General features: G+C 38.1%; 1 protein-coding gene and 1 long non-coding RNA gene across 2 annotated transcripts in view; both read right to left on the minus strand.

Moving 5' to 3' along the window:
* The window catches only part of LOC122177588 (mitochondrial intermediate peptidase), a 67327-nt gene that overhangs the window by 31431 nt on the left and 10265 nt on the right, over nt 1-25631 (minus strand). Inside the window, exons 7-14 of the mRNA XM_042867137.1 lie at nt 25034-25190; nt 24502-24550; nt 23806-23866; nt 23294-23346; nt 9025-9178; nt 8033-8110; nt 7379-7583; nt 4443-4552 (exon numbers count right to left, since the gene is read on the minus strand). Of these exons, the coding sequence (XP_042723071.1) occupies nt 4443-4552; nt 7379-7583; nt 8033-8110; nt 9025-9178; nt 23294-23346; nt 23806-23866; nt 24502-24550; nt 25034-25190 (867 nt within the window). The remainder of the gene's footprint in view (nt 1-4442; nt 4553-7378; nt 7584-8032; nt 8111-9024; nt 9179-23293; nt 23347-23805; nt 23867-24501; nt 24551-25033; nt 25191-25631) is intronic.
* Nucleotides 11135-21595, minus strand: LOC122177589. The gene is made up of 3 exons (XR_006178108.1): nt 21452-21595; nt 15013-15121; nt 11135-11562 (listed from the first exon to the last, which is right to left on the minus strand). It is a non-coding gene; the product is annotated as an uncharacterized LOC122177589 (long non-coding RNA).

The raw sequence follows: 25631 nt of genomic DNA on the forward strand, positions 1-25631 counted from the left end.
TATTTCAGCTACATTAAATAATGGTAAGAGGAAGTTAAGTGTACAGACTTTCATCTGGTACACAAAATAAATAGGAAAAAAAAAAAATCCAAAACACTTAGACTTTGCTAATTGACATTTTGGTAAACCACAATCACACAGATCTTCATGATTTGGGAAATTCAAGTTCCCTGTTCACTGGGGCAGAGCAGCAAGGTTTGGTGACGCGGACAAACATCACATGCTTCCTGGGAGAACCAGCCATAGAAACAACTGTAGCAGCTCTGATTCCCAGCTCAGAGCTGAGCATTTCTTACAGTCTCTCCATCAAATCAAAAAAATCACTCTATGGCAAATAGCTTGACCTCAAGGATGACTGCTGAAAAGGCAGCCTCTGCATTCATCCCTTTCTTCCTTCTGTTCTGCTTATGTCATATTCTAGACCAAAGTCCTGAAGGGAAAGACAGAAATGCTCTTTAGAGATTCCAGGGTCATAACTAAAAGGAACGTTCAAAGCTGCCCAGGTCACTTTCCACAGAGGATGGCTTAGCAGCACCTGCAAGAGATCCACTGAAACAGAGGTAATGCCAAGAACCTCCAGGAAATCTTTCATCTGTTTTACAGCCATATGAATATCAAGCAAACAATGCAGACCATCTCTGCCCTGGAGAGAGCAAGCTCTACTGCTTAAGCAGATTAAAATTAACAGGAAATCACAAATAACTCTTTTGACAATACCTATTGAAAGAAAGGATGTGAGAAAAGTATAAATGTTCTTTTGTTGAAATCAATCAGTGCTAAAGCTATAAATGAAAGACAGAAATGTTTCTTCGTTTACACCAGTAAGTGCTAATGATCAGGCTCAAAGATTATGGTCTGATCATAATTGACAAGTGAAGAAGAATTTGCCTGGCAAAAATTAGATTAAATTCAAGAACTTGAACTTATTCCTCTGGGAGTTTAAAATTCAACATTTCAGTGAACTAAAATTAAACTCCAGAGAGTTTTTGAAAGACCACAGCTTCAAAGCTTATTTCTGCAAATGTCAGGCATATGGATACACTGAAGTCTTAATTATACTATGGAAGACAAACTGTGTCAGGCAATAGAAACCTTTTCTCCATACTCTGTTACAGCCTCATAGAGCCTCTTAATGAGTAGCTGATTGAAGAAAAAATGCATCAGTGGTATTATTTTACCTATTCTGAAAGATGAGCTATCTGATAAAATCAAATTGTCATCATTCTAAAAGAAAGACCTCAGTGAGCTTTGGTTATTTTAATGGAATAATTGTTGCATTTTTCAAATTTAAATATTACATGCTTTACTTTGGGTTCCATTTTTCCATCCTTTTAGATTAAATAACCTTCAGATCTTGGCACGGATTTTTTAGCCTGTTTGCAATGGTGGCTAAAAGAACAAAATTCCCTGTGTTCCAAATTCTCAAAGCAGGCTTAACTCCTTACTGCTGTAACAGGGACACGTTAGGACTGTTTACTATCTGTGGGATTCTTTCTGTAATCATGATAGCACAATACTGCCTTTGTAATTCCATCTCTGTGAAAAATGAAGTCGGTTCAAATTTGAACAGCTGAAATACTGGCCTTTGTTCAAGAGAGCCTCCAAAGACACACAAGCTTAAAATGATTTAGCTCAACAGACCTACCACATATCTGTACGTGTAACAAACAAAATTAAACACTGTGATACAGAATGGTACACATTCACCAGATTGTCTGCTTAACATTGTAACAACGGCACTTTGGTATGGCTTGAGTTAGTGAGCTTACCTGAATAATTCAGCTTGAGTAACTAATTAATATAGTTTTCCCTATTCCCTTGTTGTGTTTTTTTTTTTTTTCCTTGGGATTTTTTCATTTTCAGTTATCCAGGAAAAATATTTTAGTGCTGGCCAGCTTTTTGAACTAAATTCACAAGACTCGATCCTTTTGCCATTAGAATTTGCAAGCTTTTGAGCTCCTCAGTACGCAGCAGCAGAACTATCCAAAATGCACACCAAGCAGAAACAGGCTTTCCTTCAACGGACTTTGGATCTTATCCTCAAGATCTGTGTACATATACGCATAATATATTCACATCTTTGAAAGCCTGTCCACTACATCCTTTCTTTCTGCAATACTACTTTAAAAAAACAGTTTTCAACTGCCTGCGTGCTTTACAATCAAGATAGTGCACGCACCTTTTCCCCCCTCAGTAAGAACTGCAGCTGAGGCAGGACCAGTCTTTCTACAATTTGCTCACATGGCAAAGGCCATCAGAAGCTGAGATTATGTTTGAAAGTCATTCTGACATAATTATCTCCAGTAGGAGTGTTAAAAATGTCATCACCTAATTCAATACATATATGCAAAAACTACAGCATAAATGGAGCAATTCACCACAATTTTTCAAATTTTCTGCAATGCTGCACCCATTAGTTAGGTCAGTCAAAAACCCTCCTTTTGTCAACACCCAGTAAAGCTTTGGTGGTGCTGCTTCTGGTACAGAAAAGCTCAGTCTCTTCATTTATAAGAAACCAGGTGTTCTTGTTTGTAAGAACATTTGGATGAAACGGCTTCACAAATTTCACATTTAAACTGTTTTACCTACATCTTACTCCCTCCTGGAAAAAGGGTAAAATGGGCTATTTTTTCTTTCAAGTAACTGAAAACCTAGAGAAAAAAATATTTTAACATCTCCATTCATACATACAAAAAAAAAAAAAAAAGGCAGGGAACAAACATAGTAAAAGTAAAATTCAAATGGTTTTCTACACAGTTGTAAACATAGGAGAGCAGGATTCTTCTATTCCAAGTACTTTTGAAAGATATACACAATGGATAAAAGTAATTCTGAGTTTCAAGAACAGAAAAATAACTTCAATCTGTTTGTATTTAAATGACAGACACAGAAATCCAGTATCAGATTCTTTAGCTCAGCTTAGATGACCAACATAAGCAAAAGCAGATTTATGTAAGTTGGGTAATGATTTAAAAATACACTCTAAAACAGCAGTTTCAGACTCCTGTACTCATCTTCCAGCAAAATCCATTCTTGTCACTCTTCAAGACTAAATGTCAACATGAAAACTCTGAAAGGGCAAGATTTTACCACCAATAAAGAGAAGATTTTTTTTTTTTTGAAAATGCCAAATGGCACACTGTGCTTGGTTCTACAATTCTGCACTGCAACTAAACATGGTTTAGTTTTGTCAAGCCATTTTGGAAAGGCAGAGCCATAAAAAATGTTCCATAAATCTCTTTCAGATGTTCTATTTAAGTTCACTGTCTGAATTCATATGCAATTGGATTTGCTCCACAATGTTTCAGCACTACCTGAACTGTAGAGTGGACACCAGGAAGCAGCAATTTGCTGCATGGATTCAAACATACAAGTGATGCACACTCCTGAACTGAGTACTTTCAATTCTAGGTGTTAAGGAGACCTGCGGAACTGATTTCTCACATTATAGTTATTGAAATAGACATTATGCAACCTACTTTTCTAATTAGCTGTTACAGCAGAGGCAAACATAATCCCACTTTCATTACTGAGAAACATACTGAATGCTTAGTACTGGATAAAACTTAAATGAATCTTAATACTACACAACGTAAAAGGCTTTCTTGTTTTTCCATTGGTAAGTAATCTATTCCATCGTCACATCTGAGTATATTTTCATCTCTGGAACTAGCCTCAGTCAAAAGAACAGTAAAAACATCTTTGCTTATTCTTTTCTGGTTTGTATCTCTGAAATGGTTGTACAAATCTAAATCACATCATGGTGGCATGCATGAATAATTAAGCAACCACTGAAAGTCACTGTCCCAGACAGCAATATTTTATACATTTTATGTTAAAAGCATATGCTTAAATTCAACTTGCATAGAATAGCTTTATGCAAAAAGGACTGCAGTTTTAATGCAGATTCCTGACTGTCAAAATCTACATGTATCATATCTTAAATTAAGCAGTTCCCATTTCATCACAAAACCTTTCAACCACTACCCTTCACTGTGTTAAAAATGAGAGCTTTTAAACACTGCAGATCATCTCCATTTATTTTCATGATTTGTTATCTAAGCTTCATTTTAAAGCAGACTTTAGACAGTTTGATGTGGAATGACTACTTCTGTCGTAACTTACCTGTAATTAAATTAAAACAACACACAAAACTTCACCTACAAGACTAGGTTTGTATAATGCAGAAACAATGCAACCTTTGTAGGAAAAAGAGATTGGAAATTTTAACTATTTTAACAGAACTTTAGATTTTAGGATCTGTTATTATTTAACAGATTACTTTCAGCTTTTCTGCAATAAGAATACAAACTTTTTCTTCTGCTAATTAAAATTATAACATTACATTAGGTTATCATCTCTTTTTGTTTCTATTTAACAGTACTAACAAACAAAAATGTGACATTTATTCCTATTTTCAATAATTTACATGTTTTCCCTACCTGTCCAGTTTTATAATGCCTTGCAAATTGGTTAACCACTCGATAGTCATTCGCAAAGTACTCCATCAGAATAGAGGGAACTTCAGCAAAATCAGTAGGACATCTGGTTCCTAAAGGTAGAATAATTGAACACATTAGCATCTGCCATTTCTATTAACACAAACAGTTAACTCTTTCCAAAAAGCTTTGCAATTTTCTGTTTGGCCTTTCAGTGAACTTTAATGTTCTTTCATTTCTTTCCTTTCCATAGCTTTATTGTACATACTGCCAGAAAAGCTTCATTATAATCCTACACATTTTACTATAAATCACAAAGTAAAACAAAATATTTGAACAGCTGGGTGAGGCACCTTATAAAGCTCTGGATCACACCCTTTTTAAACTAAACCAGACTGCAGCCAAACTGGCCCTACATGAAACATGGAATCTATTTAAGTGTTCTAAACCTAAATCAAACTACCATGTAAATAAAACACTGCTTTAATCCCATTCACAATTACAATTTTTACCTTCCATCAGTTTGCTGAGCTTACTTATGCTTTATATTAGCCTTATTTTACAACACAAAGTCATTCATCCAAGGAAAACTCTTGTAGATTGAAGACATGTTCTGAATAAATGCAGAGGTAGTGTCTCTGCAGTTAGTACCTTCAAAAAGCATTTTATCCAAAATCTTCTTTACTCTAACCTTTACCAGCATCTCACACAATCAAAGTTATTAAGAAGTATAATACATCACCAAACCAATTTCTGGTTTCTAAATTAAATGTAGGGGTGCACGAAGCTGCTGTTTGAATAACAAACCTACCGGGTCATCACATCTATCCCCATGTGCTAGAGGCAATGCCAACATTCAAATCTAGTCTTAAATGTAATGTCTTTTGCTTTGCTATTCCTTCCTGAGCCTATTTTTTGCTAAACCACTCATTTAGTTTTTACCAATCTTTCTCTAATTTTTAACTGAATTCACAATTTGTTTATATTTACAGACCAATACCGTTCTTTAGTATTAACTGCATTTCCCAGACTGGCTTTTACCTCCTAAATTCAGAAAAACAATATCCTACATCTCTTCTCTGTAGCTGCTCCATTTTGAATTCATCTTCAGACCAGAGACATGAAACTATGCTCCAGCACTGCACAAGGTTTCATCTACATCTTTCTGCATCTATCAAATACTTAATTCCGACAGAAACACTTTCAAATCATATTTGGCCTTTCACAGACACCAGCTACTTGTAATTCTCCATTAGCACTTACAACAGCTATCCTTCACTTCACTGTTTAAACATCTGAAACAGAAATTCTTTTTGCATTCTCTAAACAAATGACTTGCATTGTGTCATTCTGAATTACAATTTACTTCTAACAGTGCGATATTCAGTCATCCAGCTCCTCTAATACAATATCCTAATCCTTTTGTGCCATTACATTTCATTAGCACTGTCTTTTATTTGTTTGAAAATCAGGAGGAAATAGTCTTAACTGAGGCTGGTCTCAAAACAAATGCCTGTAGAACTACCCTAACACCCTTCTAGCCTGTATATGCTTTCTCAATATTTCTTAATAAAATCATATAAATCTTTCTATAACCATTAAAAAGAAACCTAAACAATTAGATTATCCGAAAGTCAGAAAGGGTAATTGAGTTCTTCTATGAAACAACTGCAGGCATTCTCTACTGCTTGGGGAAATTAAAATGAAATACAAGCTAGGTTAAAAAAAAATCTTCCATGTATTAAAATTACGTATTAGCTTAAAAGAAAGCATATCTTAAGTCATAAATGTACAGCATTATGCAAGTCTGGGGCTCAGCAGCAGCAGAACAGGCTCCTGAATATTTGGGAATGCTAATGAGAAAAGAAAGGGAGGAGTAAGAAAGGTTTAAACAACTCAATGCATCTTTACTTGAATTTAAAACATTTTTGTTCTTGCAATAGCTTGCAATCATCTTTTTTCCACTCTTTGCCACTGTGGTGTCTCATGAGAGCAGTCGGCCTCTAACAGACATCACTGGGATGAACCATCTGACTGTCACACATTCCAAACCCTAAAAAATTGTTCTCTGGAGAAACAACACAACCGACCTCTGATGCTGCTTCTGCAATGCTAGCTATGAATTGAAGCCCCTTAGGAAGCAGGACTGCCTAAGGCAATTCTGAAACCCTACACAAGCTCACAAAAAGCCCAAGCCTCAAAATGAGCGATTTCCTGCCCCTTCAAGTCTTCTTGACATGATTATGCACGCGATTCACCACAACTGGAGAACCTCACTAAGGCGGCTACTTTGGGTATGCATTTACCCCTACAGATCTGCAAGAGTGAGGCCAGGTGTGTGGAAGGGCTGCGGGAGAGCAGTTAACTGCCTCCAGAGGTACTCAAACCTTACATTGAAAGAGTACACTTTTTTTTTTTTTTTGCCTTTACAATGTCCGGTAATAACATACTCACAAATAGTTTGGCCTATTTCAGCTTCAACTGGAAGACTTTAGAAAGAGCATTTTGTCTTTGAGTACAAAGTATTTGATCACAGAATCACGGAATTGTTTGGGTTGCAAGAGACCTTAAAGATCTTGTAGTTCCAACCCCCTTCTATAGACAGGGACACCTCCCACCAGACCCGGCTGCTCAAAGACCCATCCAGCCTGGCCTTGAATGCTTTCAGTGAGGGGGCATTCAAAACCTGGCTGGGCAACCTGCTCCAGAGGTACACCATAACACAAAACTTTAACATAGACTTCCCTCAGTACCAGTTGTGTAGTATAAACATGATAAAGCGTAAAATAATCCTTCAGATAAGGAAACTACAATTTCATTTGTTTTGTAATTGGTTGGTTTTTTTTTTTTAAATATGTATGAATAAATAAATGTCCTCTCCAATCATCTGATTAAACATGCAACTAAAAATAGAAAAATCACTATTCTAAACTGCTTACCAGTGACATGTTGGTATCGAGTCCGTCCCAGCATAGAATGCATAGCGTGCCCCATTTCATGGAAGAGGTTCTCCATCATGCCAGGACTTAGTAGCGTTGGTGCATTCCTTGTTGAAGGCGGTAGGCTAAGCATAAGAACAACTACAGGCAGCTGGTACTCTCCATTTTCCCTTAGCCTGCCTCCACGAACTGTGAAGTGACAATCCTTTCAAAGACAAAAGGAAATAAATGGACAGGAAATGTCATTATATTGATGACACTAGAACAATAATCGAGGTAGAATTTTAAATTTTAAATATTTTACATCTTAATTTTTCATCTTTAGCAGATATTAAAATTTCAAATGGTTTTCATTTCTAAATATTAGATCAGAAAGTAGGTGTTTAAAAATCTCCCATTTCTCTAAACAGATTTCTAAGAGATTTCATAGTGCCTGGCATTCTGCAGTACAAAGAGTCTGAGTTCAGCTTTTCAGGTGGCATCTCTCAAATGAAAAGTTACTCACAGAAGTATTTTAACTGAAACCACATTTCAAATTAGAGACTGTTTGTGTTTACATTTACTTGGATATCTTTTAGTAAGATCGAACACAAATGGCCCTAACTCTATGCTCGTTAGTCAAATCCAAGCTAAAATTGGACCATAAAAGATTACCTGATGTGGTTTATCAGGTCGTTGAAAGAAGTCACAGTAGATGTATCCTAGCAAACCTTCATTTTCATGAACAACAGCCTGATGAAAAGAAGTATTATATCCATAATGAAAGCACTGATGAGATTTGTAAACTGAAGTCATACTACTCTAACCCAAAGACTTAGAATGTATAAACGATAAATAAATCAGGAATGACTCGTGTAAAATCCATTGGTAAACAAGGTTATAAATAAGAGTTAGAGTTTGTCCTTCAAACTGGAGCCATTTCTGTATCTTACTCAAAAATAATTAGTCAGAATTAGAAGTAATACTGCCTGTAGCCCCTAAATGACTTCTGAAAAGTCAACAGTGACAGAAGTTGATTTACAATTAAAATAAAAATAAGGAAGGGTAATTGACCCACTGGATATAAAGAACAGCCGTTCTCAACGAAACTAAGTGGTGGGAGAGAAGTGAAGATTTGGTAGTCGATATAGGGAGCAAAGACAACAAAAGAATATGGGAACTGATGAATAAGTTATTGCACAAGTTCTTATTTCCATCCTCCACCAAAAACAGGGCAGAAAATTAGTATTTACCAATATTAAACATTAATGTAACTGTAAAGATGACATAGAATAAGCATTAGGAAAAGACAAATGACTGTTAGCATACACACATACAACATTCCAATTATCTATAGTCACCTACAAATTAAAAATAAAAAAAAACTAGAAGAACACATTCAGAGACTACAAAAAGGTAATATAAGTCACCTCTGAACTGAGAAACTGATTCTGATTCAGGCAATCTTTGCACATAGATATATTTCAAAGACAATTAAATAGCAACCATACAAAAGGCACTGAGAGCAGGAAGCCCCAGAATTCTATCTTCAAGTAAAATTAGACAGTCAGTGTTTGCTTCTGATAGATAACCAAGTAACTCAAGAACTCCTTCACAGCTTTTAAAGGCTCTTGTCTAATTCAGATGCTGGGAACTTGAACACTTACCAGCTTTCGAACATCTTCAGACCAAACCTCTCCTCTCTGTGTTTGTTCAGCATAAAGGGAGATTCCTAGGAGCTGACTGAACAAAGAATTCAAACCTTCCATGCAGGCCCCAAGAGAGAAGAATGGACAGTACAAGCCAGGATCAATGTTGTACCTAAGACACAAAACAGTTCCAGTGATTGAACTGAGCTGTAGTTTTCACTTCTAAGTCATAGGCTGTGACAAAATAAACCAGATAAACCTCACAAGGCCGCTTTATGCCTGGCTTCATTTCTCAAAGCAAAACTAAGTCACAGATGAGGTACGGCACAGTGCATCACAATAACTTCTTTATATATTCAGTTTGGAACACCAAATTCAGCAAATGCGGACTGATTTTCAGAGGTGTGGAGAGGACGTAGCACAGACTGAGTCTGGCAAAGTCATGGGTGGTCAGGCTGTATCTTATGATCCATGGGAGGCCACTGGCACTCAGGTGCCATTCCCATGCCCAGGCTGTGCCAAGCTACTGACCAGAAAATGGCTCTGGCTTTGACTGCGGTGTAGGCCAAGCACTCGGCGAGGGCAGAAAAACAACCAGTAAGTGCTGACTCTACAGGCTTGTCTTCCAGTGGAGAAACAGGAACGCCAGGGAGATTCAGTCACCCTCCACATGTAGATCACACCTCAAGCTCCAGGGACTTTCTGAACCATGCAGAAACTCTCACAGTTTGAAGCCATGTGAAGAAGAGAAGATTTTAATGCGTGGCTTGGAGTTCAAACTTGGCCACGCTTCCTGAGGCTAACATCAAACAACCTGGTATTTTCAAGACACTGTAGTACAAAATACACATGTTGGGAGAAAACACAGTGTGTCTGCATGCATACAATAAACCAAGAAAGAAAGAAAAACAACTACAGAAGTAGCTTAGAGTGTATGCAACTGATACTTGGGCACAAACTTCCTAAGACTCTGACCCTAAAAATTAAACAACCTGCAAATCCATCACGAAAAACTGCTCAGTCATTCAGCGGTAACAAAATCAGAACAAGAATCTGCTTGCAATCATGCATGCACTCCAACTGACAAAAATGTTCCTGCTCTCTCAATTCACATAGGAAGTCCAAATGTTAGGCTTTCTGGGGTCTCTGAGCAAAGACTGTTCTCTTACCTCTAGAGAATCACAATCCCTCCTATCTCCTTTCTTCTTTCATACCCTAGTGCTTTTGCTTCTTAATGACATGGTAACTAGCCATTGAAATTTAAACATGCATCAGCTAGGCTACAATAGCTGAACACCAAACATTAAAACCACACTATTTTATGGCCTATGATCAAAAGGCTTAGTCAGAGATAAGCTGGGAAAGAGTCAGCCAGTCCCTACCCATTTGTTTACCCTTACTTCTCTCCCACCCATCACACAAAAGAAAAGCTCTATGAACCAATACCAGTTGGGATGTTGCATTTGCCAACATGCTGCTTACAACTGCAGCTCCAATTCAGCAGACAGCTTCAATACGCTGGGATGCACAGCAGGGTGGGATTAGCTCTCTAAACCACTGCACTTTTTCTTGAATATATCATTGTATTTTGTTTTATTCTTCCACCATCCTTTATATTACCTTTATCCCATGCTATAGCAACATGATGGAAGTGCTATGGCAACATCTGCTGAAAATACAGGTATGCTCAGTTACAGGATTTTGCTTATTATCAAACTACAAGTGCAAGAAGCTAAAGCTGATGTATTTCAATGTATTTTTAGTTATATCAGAGCACATAAAATAAAGTAGATTTTGACTCTACTATAGTGACGTAACTTCTTCAAGATGTATAGCAACACTTACACTCTGGATGCTGCAATACAGGCATTTTCCTCCTTACTCAAGAAAGAGCATTTATACCAAAAGAACAAAAACAAGCTGCTTTAGACTGTTAAGAAAAAAGACAAGAAGTACAACTCTAGAAGAAAGCAGAACAGGTAAGTTAAATTTCCTGTAATAAGTTACAGATCAGTAAAGAACAGAAGATACTGCTTTACACACAGAGCTCATTTCCATTAGCCCTGCCAGAACTATGCTGACTGTGCACAGCTCATCTAGGAGCTTCACATCCTCCTCCTTTAGCCATTCAATATCATCCAGGGTTTCCATGTAATTTCCTCCAGGTCAAATTTGAGCAGAAAGCTGACTGTACTAAAAAACTAGAGAAAGAAACCATATGATAAAATTATACAAACGTACAATTCATTAAATCAACATTCAACTCCACCATTTCACACACATAGCAGACCACCAGATTTTTGCAGTTCCAGGAAATTTAAGCACGTAGCTTCTAACAGTAATTTCAGCTGCAGGAAAATAGGGTATGAAAACATCAGTAGTAGAGACCTTGAAAAGTCTTTATGAAATTAAGCCAAACTTACAAAGAATTTTCTGAAAAGCAGTAATCTTTCCTGATGGAGCAGCTAATCCTAGAAACCATTTCCAGGCACACGAAGGAGAAGAAAATCATCAGGAATAGTCAGCACAGACGGTCTGGACCAACGTGATACACTTCTACAATGAAAAGAGTAGCCTTAGAGATGAGGGAAAGCAGTCAACCTAGAATTCAGTAAGGCTTTTGGCACTGTCTCCCATAAAATCAGCATAGTTAAACTGCTGATGCATGGGTAGAATGGACAGACAAGCAAAAGGTGATGATGAATGGCACAAAATCACATTGGATGCCAGTAACTAGAGGAGTACCCCAGGGTCAAAGCGGGGTCCAGTCCTGTCTAACACTACTGTGGTTTAATCCGGCAGACGGCTGAACATCTCACCGTTGTGGCAGTCTTGGCTGACATCAACTTGAACATGAGCAAGTGATGTGTCCTTGCTGCTAAGAAAGTATCCTGGTATCCTGGGCTGCATTAGGAAAAGTATGGCCAACAGGTCAAGGGAGGTTCTTTCTTCCCTGCTCAGCACTGGGAAGGCTACACCCAAAGTACTGCGTAAAGTTCTGGGGCCTCCAGTGCAAGAAAAACATGGACTTATTGGACAGAGTGCAAACAAGTGACATGAAGACGACTGAAGAATTGGTGCACCCCATCTAAAGGGAAGGACTGAAAGCCAGGACTGATGAGCCTAGACAAGAAAAGGCTCAGAAGATCCTATCACTGTCTATAAATACCTGAAGAGAGGGTGCAAAAAGACAGAGACAGGCTCTTTCTAGTGACACTCAGTAAGAAGAATAAGGCAATGAGCACAAAACAAAATACAGAAGACTCTAACTGAACATCAAGACACATGTTTTTCCTGTGCAGGTGATGGAGCACTGGCACAGGCTGCCTGGAGGCTGTGGAGTCTTCTCTCCTTCTCTCTCTTGGAGAACTCCAGAAGCTGCCTGGATGTGGTCTTGGGTCTGCTCTGGGTGTTCCTGTTGATGCAGGGGTTAGGCCAGGTGACCTCCAAAAGGCCTTCCAACCTCAGCCAACTCATGATTCACTGAAGAGATGATATGGAGCTTAGGTACCAGAACTACAGAACCGCAGACAAGATAGATTCCAGCTTAATCAAAAGAGGACAACGTGTGCCATGCAAACTGTAGAGGATTACTACACTGAGATGAAATGCCAGATTAACGTGTGGTTGCTGGGGGGTAAGGAGGAAGAGTTCTGAAACTGTTTTATGATTTTTTTTCCGTAAAAGAAATTCTTGCTGATACAGAAAAGCAGATACATACTAGCATGAGAAACGAGTGATATTACTTCACACAAAGAGTTGATGTGACATGTTACACAAAGAAAACAACTGTCTACTTATTCCTCATTCTCAGTGCTCTCTGAACATACAGATTGTCTCCATGATCTTATTCCATGATGAAGAGCATGGGAAGAAGGCTTTCTGATAAGTATTTTGAAATAGGCTGTCACTATCCAAAGAGGGGAAAGAAATCAGCCTGTGACAGTTTAGTCTTTTGGAAAAAGCACAATACTTATCCACCCACATATGAAAATAGATGTAACAGACTACATTGGTTTGAGCCAGACTTCTCAGGGGAAATAGTCCCTTACCCTAGCTAATGTTCTAAGATGTCACAATCTAATGTTTTGAGTACCAGTGGCTCTGATTAGACAATCACTTTAATAATAATAGCATAAAGTTAATGTCAGCCATTTCTGGTATAGCACCGTCAGGATATAACTTCTCCTGCATCTAATGAAAGGTATATGTTAATGTCACTTTTGCCAACATAAAATAGAAAGAAAAAGGTCTGCAAAAACATTTTTGTACAGAATGCCAAAAAAGTATTTCTGGTTCTGATCCCACTTTTATTTCTCCACCTCTGCCTTGCCTGCTACAGCAGCGTGAGAACAAAGTCAAAGACGAAGACTTTGGAAAATCTTCAATAGTGTCTTATGACACAAGTCTGATATTTAAATTATTTCTGGACAACGCTGACAGCAGTCACTGGCAACTATTATCCCTTAAGTTATCTTCTAATTGTAGTTTGGTTTGGATTTATTTTCTGCTTGTCACCGCAGTGTCACAGAAGTTCACAGAATAGAAGTTCACTATTTCTGTTAACATTCTTCCAATCGATTGGAGATAATTTCCCAAATAAGCTGTTCTATCACATTCCTAGGGACAGAGGTGAGGCTGATTAGCCTGTAGTTTCCTCCTTGCACTTTTTAAAGACTGAAGTGACAACGGTTTTCCTCCAGTCCTCAGGCACCTCTCCTGTTCTCCATGACCTTGCAAAGACGATATAGAGCAGCTTGACAATCATTTCTGCCAGTTTCCTCAGTACTTGTAGATGCATCCCATCAGGCCCCATGGGTTTGTTTTCATGAAGTTTGCCTAGATGATCTTTGATCAGATTCTCCTCAATCAAGGAAGTCTTCTTTTCCTCAGACTCCTTCTCTCTAGGAAAGTTTAGGATTCCTGAGGGGCAGTCTCAGCAAAAGACTTACAGAGGATCATATCTTGGTAATTTGATCCCCTTTCACGATAAGGTCACCTACTTGGTGGATGAAGGGAAAGCAGTGGAAGTAATTTTTCTGGGTTTTAGTGAGGCATTTGGTACTGTCCCTCACAGCATCCTTCTAAAGGAAGGTTCACACCATGCTACATGATGAACTGTAAGTGAATTTACATCTGGCTTGCATCCTCAGCAAGTTCACCGATGACACTGAACTGGGAGGTACTGCTTACTCTCAGGAGGGACAAGAAGCCTTTCAGAGGATCTAGATATACTGGAATATTGAGCAATTATCAACAGCATGAAGTTCAACACAGGAAAATGCTGGGTCACAGAATCACAGGGGGTTGGAAGGGACCTCTAGAGATCATCGAGTCCAACCCCCCTGCCAAAGCAAGTTCCCTACAGCAGGTCGCACAGGTAGGCATCCAGGCGAGTTTTGAACATCTCCAGAGAAGGAGACTCCACCACCTCCCTGGGCAGCCTGTTCCAGTGCTCCGTCACCTCACTGTAAAGAAGTTCCTGAGCACATTTGTGCGGAACTTCCTACGCTGCAGATTATGTCCGTTTCCCCTTGTCCTGTCTCCACGTACCACTGAAAAGAGACTGTCTTCACCACTATGGCCCCCACACCTCAGATATTTATAAACCTGGATTAGATCCCCTCTCAGTCATCTTTTCTCAAGGCTGAACAGACCCAGTTCACTCAGCCTTTCCTCATAGGGGAGATGCTCCAGGCCCTTCCCCATCTTCGTGGCCCTCCGCTGGACTCTTTCCAAGAGATCCCTGTCTTTTTTTGTACTGGGGAGCCCAGAACTGGACGCAGGGTCCTATATCTGGGGTGGAGCAGTGCTGGACATAGGCACAGACTGGAGCCTACTGGCTGGAAAGCAGCTCAATAGGAAGGGACCTGGAGGTGCTGGTTACAGCAGCTCAGCATGAGCAAGTAGTGCCCTAGCAGCCAAGAGTGCAATGCATTTTGGGGGACATTTTGCAGGTGAGAAGGCACAATTCACTTGCTATACTTAGTGCTGATGCAGCCTCACCTTGAGAATTCTGTGCAGTTCTGAGCTCCACAGTAGAAAAAGGATGTTAAGGAGCTTGAATGTGCCCAAAGGAGGGCACTGCAGCTGGTGACAGGGCTGGAGCCATGTCCTGTGAACAAAGATTGAGAACATTCAGGCCTGAAGAAGAAACTAAGACATGACCTCTTTGCTCCCTGCAGCTCCCTGGGGCGAGGAAGCAGATGGTGGTGCCAGGCTCTGCTATTGGGAACCAATGGCAGGTCAGGAATGGCACAGAGCTGAACCATGGGAGGGTCAGACTGGGCATTAGGAATAACTTCAGTACCATGAGGGTGGTCAGACACTGGAACAGGTTTCCTAGAGAAGTGGTTGATGTCCTGTGCCTGTCAGTGTTCATGAGACATTTGGACAATACCCTCAATAATATGCTTTAGCCTCTGTTTAGCTGTGAAGTGGTCAGGAAGTTGGAACCAATAATCCTTGATCTTTCTAAGTTCCTTTCAGCTGAGCTCCTTTATTGTATTCTATTTTATTCCATTATAATTAATAACACAAATTAAAATGAGTATGGGGTGCTGAAAAAAAGCAACTGTTCTGAGAAGCAGGTAGAACCTCTTCAAAACCTTTAACACCAGTCAATAACAACCAGCAAATAATCATTCTAGACATTAAAATACAGAACTATTTTCCAACTTTTCAATTCAGTCCTACCTTTTATATGAACCCCCTTGCTACATCAACTATCACTGAAGAAAGTCCAACCCCAAACTTGTACTGATTCTAGGAAAACTTTCTCTTGGGGCTTATTTACGAATTAGCCAAAACCTCAGATAACTGAAGCTGATGTCCTATAACCAAAAATTCAGTTCCTGGAATTATTATTAATAGATGATCTTGCCTTTCAGTGGCAAGAACAAGCATATGATGGAATTTTTTCTGAGTCCCCACTTCCAAGATTTAATGCTAATCACCGCAGAGTGAAAGGTGTAGCACTAGGTATTAAATAACAATGAAAAGGGAAGAAATTAATTTTAAAGCCCTGACTCCTTCCCAAAGAAAGGATACGCAATGAGCAGAACAGGAAATCCTACAATCTCTTTTAGATATGTAAAACTGAGGTCTGGCTGGAGGATGTGGGTGGAAAAGTACTCGGAAAAATTTGCAGACAAACTACATGCTCCCTATTGAAGATTCTTGCTTGATTCCAGGCACTCCAACAGTAGCAGCCATTAGCAACTTCATCATTTCCAAATGACAGGAAAAAAAGCATCTGCTTGCTAGTAAATGATTCCCTAACCTCAGTTATTCACTTCATCACCTTAGTGAAACTGCAAGAACATAACATTTCTCAGGCACAATATTTCAGTGTTCAAATCTGTATTAATCCAAAACACTGCAGCACAACTTCTTGGCAGCTATGGCGACAGGCTGTGACAGCAAGCCAAACCTCTCTTCTCTCAGTCCTTTGAATTAAATTTCTTTTGGTGTTCAAGGATTTGGGATTGTATTTTCAAAACACTCCGTGACCCTGGTCAGATTATCTAAAATACTGCATAAAACTCTAAGATGCAGACTTCTATCAATACACTTTTTAAATGCTACATAACACAGATAGAGATTGTCTGTGTAGGATGCAGAGCCTTTTTGAGAGCAGATCCGAGACTGTAAAATGAATTTCTCCTGAAGCTAAAGGGGAATCTCAAAGTTAACCATCTTCTAAGCCAGGTATTTGACATTTCTCTGATCTTCTTTTGGTTTTTTCAAATGTGAAATTAATTTGAAAACGCACGCAGCAGCCTCCCAACAAAACCCCAGCAAAACAAGTCATTTGACTGCATGTTTTCTTTATGGATAGAACAAGAAGACAAAAACTTTAGTTAAATACTTAAAGAATTAACTGATAGTGGCTGACCCTACATCAAAAGGAACAGAATTCCCAAGTGCCTTAGCTTAGCCTGCCCCAAAGCTGTTCACTCCTCAGAGCAAAGCAACCTCCATAATCTGCATGTTAATAGCTACTGATAATCCTAATATGTATTTTTATACTATATATTATGTCAGTAGCCATAGAGAATCACTTTATGCAAGATTTTCAAGCTGTTATTAACTGCAGACTTGAATAGCTGTCTAGCTTTTTTTTCTATTTAAAGTGGTATAAAAGTCAAGCAAACCAGCAAGAAGCAGCTGCTTTAATCCAAACATTTTCTGATCACTCTTTGGAAAACTGCCTCTGCATTTGCTCAGCCAAGTTACAACTTTTATCTCCAACAGGAAATGCATTGATGTGTTTTTGGGAAAAGAAATAAGAAAGGAAGCGAATGCAGCTCAAACTGAACTGTGCTAACAGGCATTGTGCTATCCATAAGGTTTCTGCTAAGGGTTACTGCTACTAGCAAGAAAGGTTAGTGCTCTGGAAACAGACTGCTAAAATTTACATTGGAAACAAGTGAATAACTGGAGCTTCATTTGGTGACAGAAGCTATAGGGAAGTGCCAGAAGAACGGTTTTCTTCTGTGCCATAATTTGCAGCTTGTTTGCTGCATCATCTGAGCAGTGAGGAAGAATTCAGTAGGACGGTGATGCACACAGCATACTAACATCACTAGGAGAACATTCTACCGATGTCTCTAAAGCAGGCAAGCGCATGGAGACACAATTAAAGTCTTTCCTAAGGAAGAGAAAGTGCTCACGTCACCTAAGCAAGCACAGGCAAGAGTCAAATATCCCTGGATATCCTGCCCCTCAAAACACGAGCTCTGGGCAACAAGCAAGGTGATTCAGAGTGCTTAAAACAGACACTTAGGATGCTGTGTCCTCAGAGAAAGGTGGACACAATTCTGAGGCCATGCATGCTTAGCAGGGTATTAACTTGAGCTACCTAGCAGAAGTCTTGAACTGAAATATCCTTGAGCTCTTGCTCCTCTCTGAAACTTAACACTTCTCTGGCTGAACTGCATAGCTGAATCCCAACATGATGAACAGCACAACTTCTTTCTAGGAGAAGAAACCTTTGAAATGTGAAGGAGATGAGAGAATGGTGGTCTGATGCATCACAACAGAACCTTGTAAATAAATACACACTCTAGTCAAAAGATTTCTTTTCTTGGGTATCAGAGGTCAAAAGCACAGTATGGACTGATTTTTGATGCCAGTAGTCAAGAGTACATTTTCGGAACCATTCCTGAATTTAAGCACTTACATTTCTTAAGTCCTTATGTGAAACTTATATAATCTGTATGCATTTCTGGGAGAGCAGAAAAAAGGAAATAACAATACAGATATAACCATCAGAAAACACAATTATAAATCTGAAAGACCATTTCTTGAAATTCAGACATTTTTACACTGCTAGATTTTTGAAAAGGTTGCTTCTTGTTTAGCTGTAGGAAATATCATACTCCTAAAAAAAAAAAAAAGGAAGGGTGCCATTGTAGAAATCTTGCTCTGAACAAATCAGAAACAGTGTCAAAAATATATAAGTGAACTCTTCTCTACAGTAAGAGTATTTTCCTCTCCACCAAGCTTTCAGTTAAAAAAAATATATCGAGAATTAGAAATAGTCCTCTTTATTTTAACAGTGAACCTTCAGTTACCTTGCTGAACCTGCACAACTGCATAATGCAAGTTATGCTCAAACGTCCAAAACTGTGAAAGACTAAGACAAAAAAACAAAAACAAACAAACAAACAAAAAATAAAAACAAAAAAACAAGTCTGTTCTGCTTTCATTTTGTCTTAAGACATTTTCCAATATCTCACTTCACTCTGAATGTCTGAGTTCAAACCCTGGAGCATTCGTATTTATAACAAACCCTAGAAAGAATGAAAATTTTCTTATGCACTTTATTGTAGAATGTAAGCCCAGAAAGGTTAGAGAGAAAAATCCTCGTACTCTCCTAAAGCAAGCAGAAATATCAAAGAAAACAGTAGTTTCTTTGATGTTAATTCCTGCTTTATATTAAAGGATAAACTACTTTCAAAAATCCAGACACCTCACTTTTACAGTATGCAGCCCAGCAGTATTTTTAAAAGAAGCAATGTAGCCAAACCAATTTAAAAACCAATTTAAAAAAAAAAAAAAGAAGTTAACTGACACAGTGAGGTTTGGTTATTCTTCAAGAACAGCAGGCTTCAAACAAACAGGCTGTGTCTCTGCGAAGAACAAAGACGTAGTATGTCATTATAAATAATTATTTCTAAGCTTGTATGACTTCACTGAGCCTAAATAAAATACAGACTTCTAAAATCACTTTCATTTAAGCTGTATATTTGGAAAGAAACTAAGAGTGTTTTGTGTAGCGTGACTTTCATCTATTCCAATAAGGATGCTTTTGATAAGCTTGGACATTAGGGATATTTGAGTAAGTATTGCTGCTCTTCAGAGCTAAGCCTTCTGACTCTTTAACAATTGCAAATTAGTCCCTTGGCAAGAATTCTTATCTGTGGCTATTAAGTTGTGGTCCCTGATAAATCCTGGTGCTTTGTTTTTGCTTTTGAGAAAAAAATTATCCTGTTGACTTCCATGAAAATTCAGAACACTAAGGGAACCATCTTTAATGAAACAGATTCTCTCAAAACTTTCAAATAAACTTGAAAAAACGTGAAAAAAAAACTTCTTAGTAGAAGATAAAAGATAAACCCCTCAGGTTAACTTAAGGAGATCAAGACAAGGAAAACCCCTTCCAATTTTCATTACATGCCAGACTATGAAATTTAATTCTTTACCTCAAGGGAGACTATTAACCATGATTTATAGAAGACTCTGAATTTCTTAAAAAATAATAATAATACTAGAAAGCCTTTGTACTCTCATCAACCACAAACTAGCACCTGTATCCTTTTCTCCTTCTGTTAATTGTACCTTTTAGACTGTTATGGAGGAGGTCAGGGGATAATTCAGAATATTGATTTGCTACTGACACTGTATATGACTTTTAGATTGACTTTGTTTTCATATCAAACAACAATTTCTTTGACATTCCACAGCTATTTGAATACATAAATAATTCTTGAAATGTATGTTCTGCTTTTGAATGACTCGTCATGCAAATAAAACATGCTAAAGTCAGAAAGAATGACCACTGACTTTAAAGCTTCTTGCCATGCTTTTAACATATATTATGCTTTGCCTGTATTACAGCAACTTCTTTAACTCTTAGGTAAAGAAGATAACAAACTAGTATAAGTTCTCAGTGATAACAGGAAGAAAAGAGTAACAAATTATTTGTGAAATTCTTTTACTGGGATGTTTCAAAACACTGTGTGTAAACCACCAAGTAGTAGCATCTTCTAGAGTATGCAGTTTGCACACAACAAAACTCACAATTTTCTGAGCCTTCCTCACAATCACAGTTCTACAATGAACAATATAGCAAGGCTTTTCAGTAGCTTTCATTTTTTCCTCCAAAAACACTAGTCCACCAGCTTAGTGACTGGTAAGTTGATTTAATAGAAGACATGCCTTCCCTTGCTTATAAACAGATAGTTACAAAAAATTTTCCTTCTCTATGGGCATTTTGGTTGAAAGATTTCCTGATTCTTTTAAAAATTTGCATTGTTTTTTTCATTTCAGGATTCAATTTGAACAGAAGTGACAGTTTTCTCACATATTCCACAAATATTCTGGGCTGTTTTTCCACTCAACATTCCCAATAGAAAACATGCTTTCATAAAGCTAAAAATAATGCAGTTACAGCTTGTAGTGTATGTGCCTTTAGAAACATTCACAGCCATGTTCAGGTACCTTGATATTGCCCCTGCCCCTGAAAAACAAATGTGCTTCCCTGCGAGCCAGACATGTTCAGTCCCAACATGAAAGCAGTGAATTGTTCCTAGATTCTGCTGAGCTGGTTACCCCAGGATCCAAAATGCCTCCAGTTGTCATGGTGGCTTCTCCTTCCTACAGAGCAGGAAACTGGATTATTTTGGTATTGATTTGTTCATCCCCAAGGCCAGTCTTACTCATTTTTGCAGTCCCAAAGGAACAGAGAGCACAGAGAGCAAGACCCTGAGAGCATATCCCAATTGTTTCTTGAATAAAGTCTTTCACAGTTTGGCAAATATCCCCAAAGTGAATTACAGCCAACAAAGTCAGCCCAGTCTCATAAGCAACAAAGGTTAGGAAAACAGGAGTCAGCACCAAATATTGCAAGCTTGCCTCTGACAGTTCTTACAAAAAGTTCTATGCTTCAGTTGGAAGTGACTTAAGTATAGTTAACCCCAACTTCAAGACAAACAACTGACTGTAAAAGGTCTCTTCCATTAATTTTTATTTATTTTTTAATGACCCAAATGAAGTCATCAGGGCTACTACATCTTTGCAGGATCAGGGCCTTGAGAATTACTTATAACTTCAGCAGCATTTACTGAGAAGTAATGGGATTTAATTAATACCATGGTACTTGCCTGCACTAAAACTCAAAAGCATTATTTTATAATACACATATTAGACATCTTCTTACTTGTTAGAGGCTGAAGCATGTTCCAGCATTCACTGTTTTATTACCCTCAGCCTGCCAAAATTCTTGAGGTTCTTCTAATTATTCTATCTCCTTTTAAGATACTTCTGCCATGGATTTCAGACTTTTGTCTCCAGTTTCTGTCAAATGCACAACATTAGTCTGTTGTAAGTTTAAAGCCAGAGAGGATACTTAACATCATTTTCAAAAAAAAAAAAAAAAGGAAGTAAACTACCCTACTATTCTGTTACCATCAATGGGAGACCTGCACTTTTTGAAGTAGGATCAAGTTTCCAGGAAAAAGACTTGGTGAAAGCTGACAGAAACAAAACTTTTGTAGATGAGTTTATAGAAAGAAAAATGTATTTCCTGAGCTAAGTCTGGAGCTCCGCCTGCTGTTCACCTTAAAAAACAGCAGAAACGTTCAGTAAACTACAGGAGTGAAAAGGGGCAAGTATTACAGTCCAAGTGCACGCAGGGGATTAAAACCTGGAGCAAAAATAAAATGTAGAGTAATACAAGATCACCTCAGGATCACATTGTTCAGTGTTTGCTCACAACATTTATGTGAAAATATGTTCATATAGAGCAAAACAAAGAACAACAGAGAACAGGGTATCTCTCCCAACAGACACAGGCACTGTCTCATCAACTATTTCTTCCATCCTTAGAGATGCATGTGACATGCTATAACATTGCTATATTAATTAAGCACTAAAACTCTTGGACTAGATGATCTTGCAGGTCGTTTCCAACCTTACGATTCTATGATTCTCTTTATACCCTTCTCTTATAATTGTAAAGATAATTTGCACCTTATCTATCAACAGTAACAACAAAACTATGGTTCAGTACATCAGCTGGAGCCACAAAATAACCGTAGCCCAAAGGAAACACTCAAAAGCATGCATTTGGTTTCTTTTAAACAGAAATACTTTTCTATGAAAAGCAGAAGAAACGAAATTCATGGTAATACAGAAACAACCACACAAACGACTGAGTGCCAAAACACAACAGAGGCAAAAATGAAAACCATGCTCTGTGCACAGTACTACTAGAGACGTAACCGCATCTCTTTTGTAAAAGGCATAAAGCTGGAAGTACATTTCTGCCCCCCTCCAAAGAAAACAAAACAAAACAACACAACAATGCAATGAAGGAAAGACTTTTTTCTCTTCCCTCTGTGAAAGCAGCACAGCTTTAAATTCTCTTTTCCAACAGGATAAAAGGTCAGCACCACTGACCCAGTGAACACAACACGCAGTGCTCCTGCCTGCCAGAGCTGCCATCTCTTTTCTTGTACGCAATTTAAGTCTGTGTGGTGGACCTATCAGATTTATTTCTTAGTCTCTGCAAAACAGATGAGAATGAATTCTACCCACAAAGAGTGAAAACCTAACCAAGAATTTTCTGTTTGAGGTCCATGAAAGGGGATGATAAATGCAAGTTCAGTAAAAGGAGTAAACTAAATTATTGCTTGAAGAGGAGTTAGATTGTATTCTGTGACCCAGATTTATTTTTAAACATTACTGCAGTTCAGCTAAGAGCTAAAAGCAAAATGAAAACGAGGATTTTCTGTCTCTTGTGAAACTATTCTATCCTCTTGTATCTCCAAAGAGGACTTTTCTGTGAAACAACAGAGGAGCCAAAAATTTATAGGCATTCCAACAGTAACTAAGCAATGCTGCAAACAACTGCCTCTTCACACATTCTTTATATTTTCATATTGAAGTACATCTTCAAAGAAGGAAACCCTGTTTACACTGAGGACTTTCATTATACTTACTGCAAGGAATGAAATAAAGGCACTCATTTACATTACAATCATGAACATAAGGAGCTTACCTCTCAGCACGAAGGACGCCACTGTAGTAAGGATGATCCCATGGCATCAATTTCTGAAAGAGAATTCCAGCTCATAATTACAATAATGAACAGCAAGTGAACCCCAAGTAAACTTCTTTTCCTTCGCATATTTTTGCAGTTTCTGCAAGTGACAGAACTTTAAATCACAGTGGGAAACAATCAGTACTAAATTCATCATAATGCAGAATTTGAGAAGTTATTTTAACAGTCTGCATTAAGATCACACACCTTACTCAAATACACAGTGGGATCAGACTCCAAGAAAAAAATAATCAAGAAGAAATATCACTTTGTATCAGCCAACTACCGTGGCGGGCTCAATTGGTTTTAATACTAATAGCAGCTATGAAGTCAAAAAGCACTTTAAAGCAGAAGATGGAAAACACCTCTTTGTTATCACACTAGACGTTGCATATGAAATTGAGTTGATTTTTCATACAGCACCTGGTTAGCTCATGCTACATCAAAAAATAAGTGTAAATTTAACTTACTGAATTCTGAGGGTTAAGCTTCGCTTTCATCTTTGTCATCATTTCAAAATCTTTTTGAGTTCTGAAAAATAATTGTATGATGAAAAACTTCATGAATGATTTTCTAGAAACGGAGTGTAGCATACAAGAATACTTTTTCTACCATCAGGGATTGGAAGTACTCTATAAAACATCAGGCCCGTATACTACAGTACAAGAACTTTCCTTTCTGCTTTTCTCATTCAAGTACTCTCAATCAAATCTTTCTTACCCTCTTTTCAGAAAGAAAGAGAATGCTTGGTATATACACAACCCCATGAGTAAATGACCCCATTAATACACAGTGATGAAAGTGTTTTGTGCTGTATGGAACTAAGGGGAAGATAGCAGGACAAAGGGGAATTTGTTCATAGACGTAAAGTACATATATGAAGTTATGCACATGGGAAAAGTCCATAAGAGGTGCCCTTCAATACTTTACTGTCTTCTTGTTTGCTGTTGCCTGCATTTCTTGTCACATCCCTTGTATTCAGTCTTAGCTATTCTCTGATCATAGCCACAGAATACACTTCAATAGTTCACCTCAGAACTCTTCAGACAGTCTTGCTTTTTATTTCATCAAAACATAAGCAGCAACGACTGATTTTGTAGTACATGAATCCCTCTGCTCTTGAAATGCAAGCCTGCTTACAAAAATATCTTAGTGAAAAGACATACCTTTCAGACAACTGGTCAGAAAGCTTCTCTAAAAACTGCGTTACTGTATCTAGAAGTGCAGGGGGGAGGAAAAAAAAAAAGGAGAAAAAAAAGAGAAAAAAAAGGTGATTCAGTCCCTTGAAAGGTGTCGCATTTGGATCAGAGCTTCCCAAACGAAAAAAAAAAGACCCTTAGAACATAAGAGCATAAAAACAATATGGTTGTTTTTAGAACAAGAAATCATATCACTGACCACTGCACCACCATTTCAAGGGAATTCGGTACCATGTTTATGTTATGTTATTACAGCATAATGGCAACTTCGTAATTGAAGACTGAACACTGATTCTTAACAAAAAACACTGGACCCTATTCATATTATTGCCAATTACAAGGAAACATGAGTTTTTCATTCAGCAAAATGTAAATGAAATAAGAAACTTCACTGGAAGAAATGTGTATAAACTTAGCAAAACAAACTAGCAGCTTTTAACATCACACCTAACACAGCTCATTCGCTTTCTCAGCTTACTGTTCCACACATGCCTTATACCTGGATTTTTGGCCATTGTTCCCTGAAGAGCCCTGTGGGCAAAGGTGTCATACCCAACCAACTGTGCCAGACTGTTTCGACTAGCAAGCAGTTCTTCTAGACAGCTTAGCTGCTCAGCATTTGGGTAAAGAAAAATCTTGTAAGCAGCTTCTCGTACCTAATATGGAAAAAAAAAAAAATAATAAAGTCACATTGTTACAGTCTAACTCCTAAAGAAACAAGCAATGCAACTGAAAATCTGGTATTCATTGATATGTTAGAAAAGTATTTTAATAATAGTAAATATGATTCTTTGTCAATTACTGCTCTCTTACTCATTATAGATGAAATGCAGTGAGACAACATAACAGTTCAAGAGTGCTAAAAGGGATCCTTGTTCTCCACTCCTGTCAACAGTCCCCTCCTCTTCTCATTGCCTCTCTTTGTGCCAACATCTGTGTTTCTCAGAGCACTCTTTGAGCTGTCTTAGCTCATTCAAAGCTCTGAAAATTGTCCTTTCCATGTCATTCAAACTGGCTCCTGGAAGGATCTGATGAGAACCAGAGACAGGATCAGGGGATAGAAAGAGGAGGAAAAGAAAAGCCTTATTTCTTCAAGG

The sequence above is a fragment of the Lagopus leucura genome, unplaced genomic scaffold (genome assembly GCF_019238085.1).
Source record: "Lagopus leucura isolate 7727_CA_CO unplaced genomic scaffold, USGS_WTPT01 Super-Scaffold_100001, whole genome shotgun sequence".
Taxonomy (NCBI): domain Eukaryota; kingdom Metazoa; phylum Chordata; class Aves; order Galliformes; family Phasianidae; genus Lagopus; species Lagopus leucura.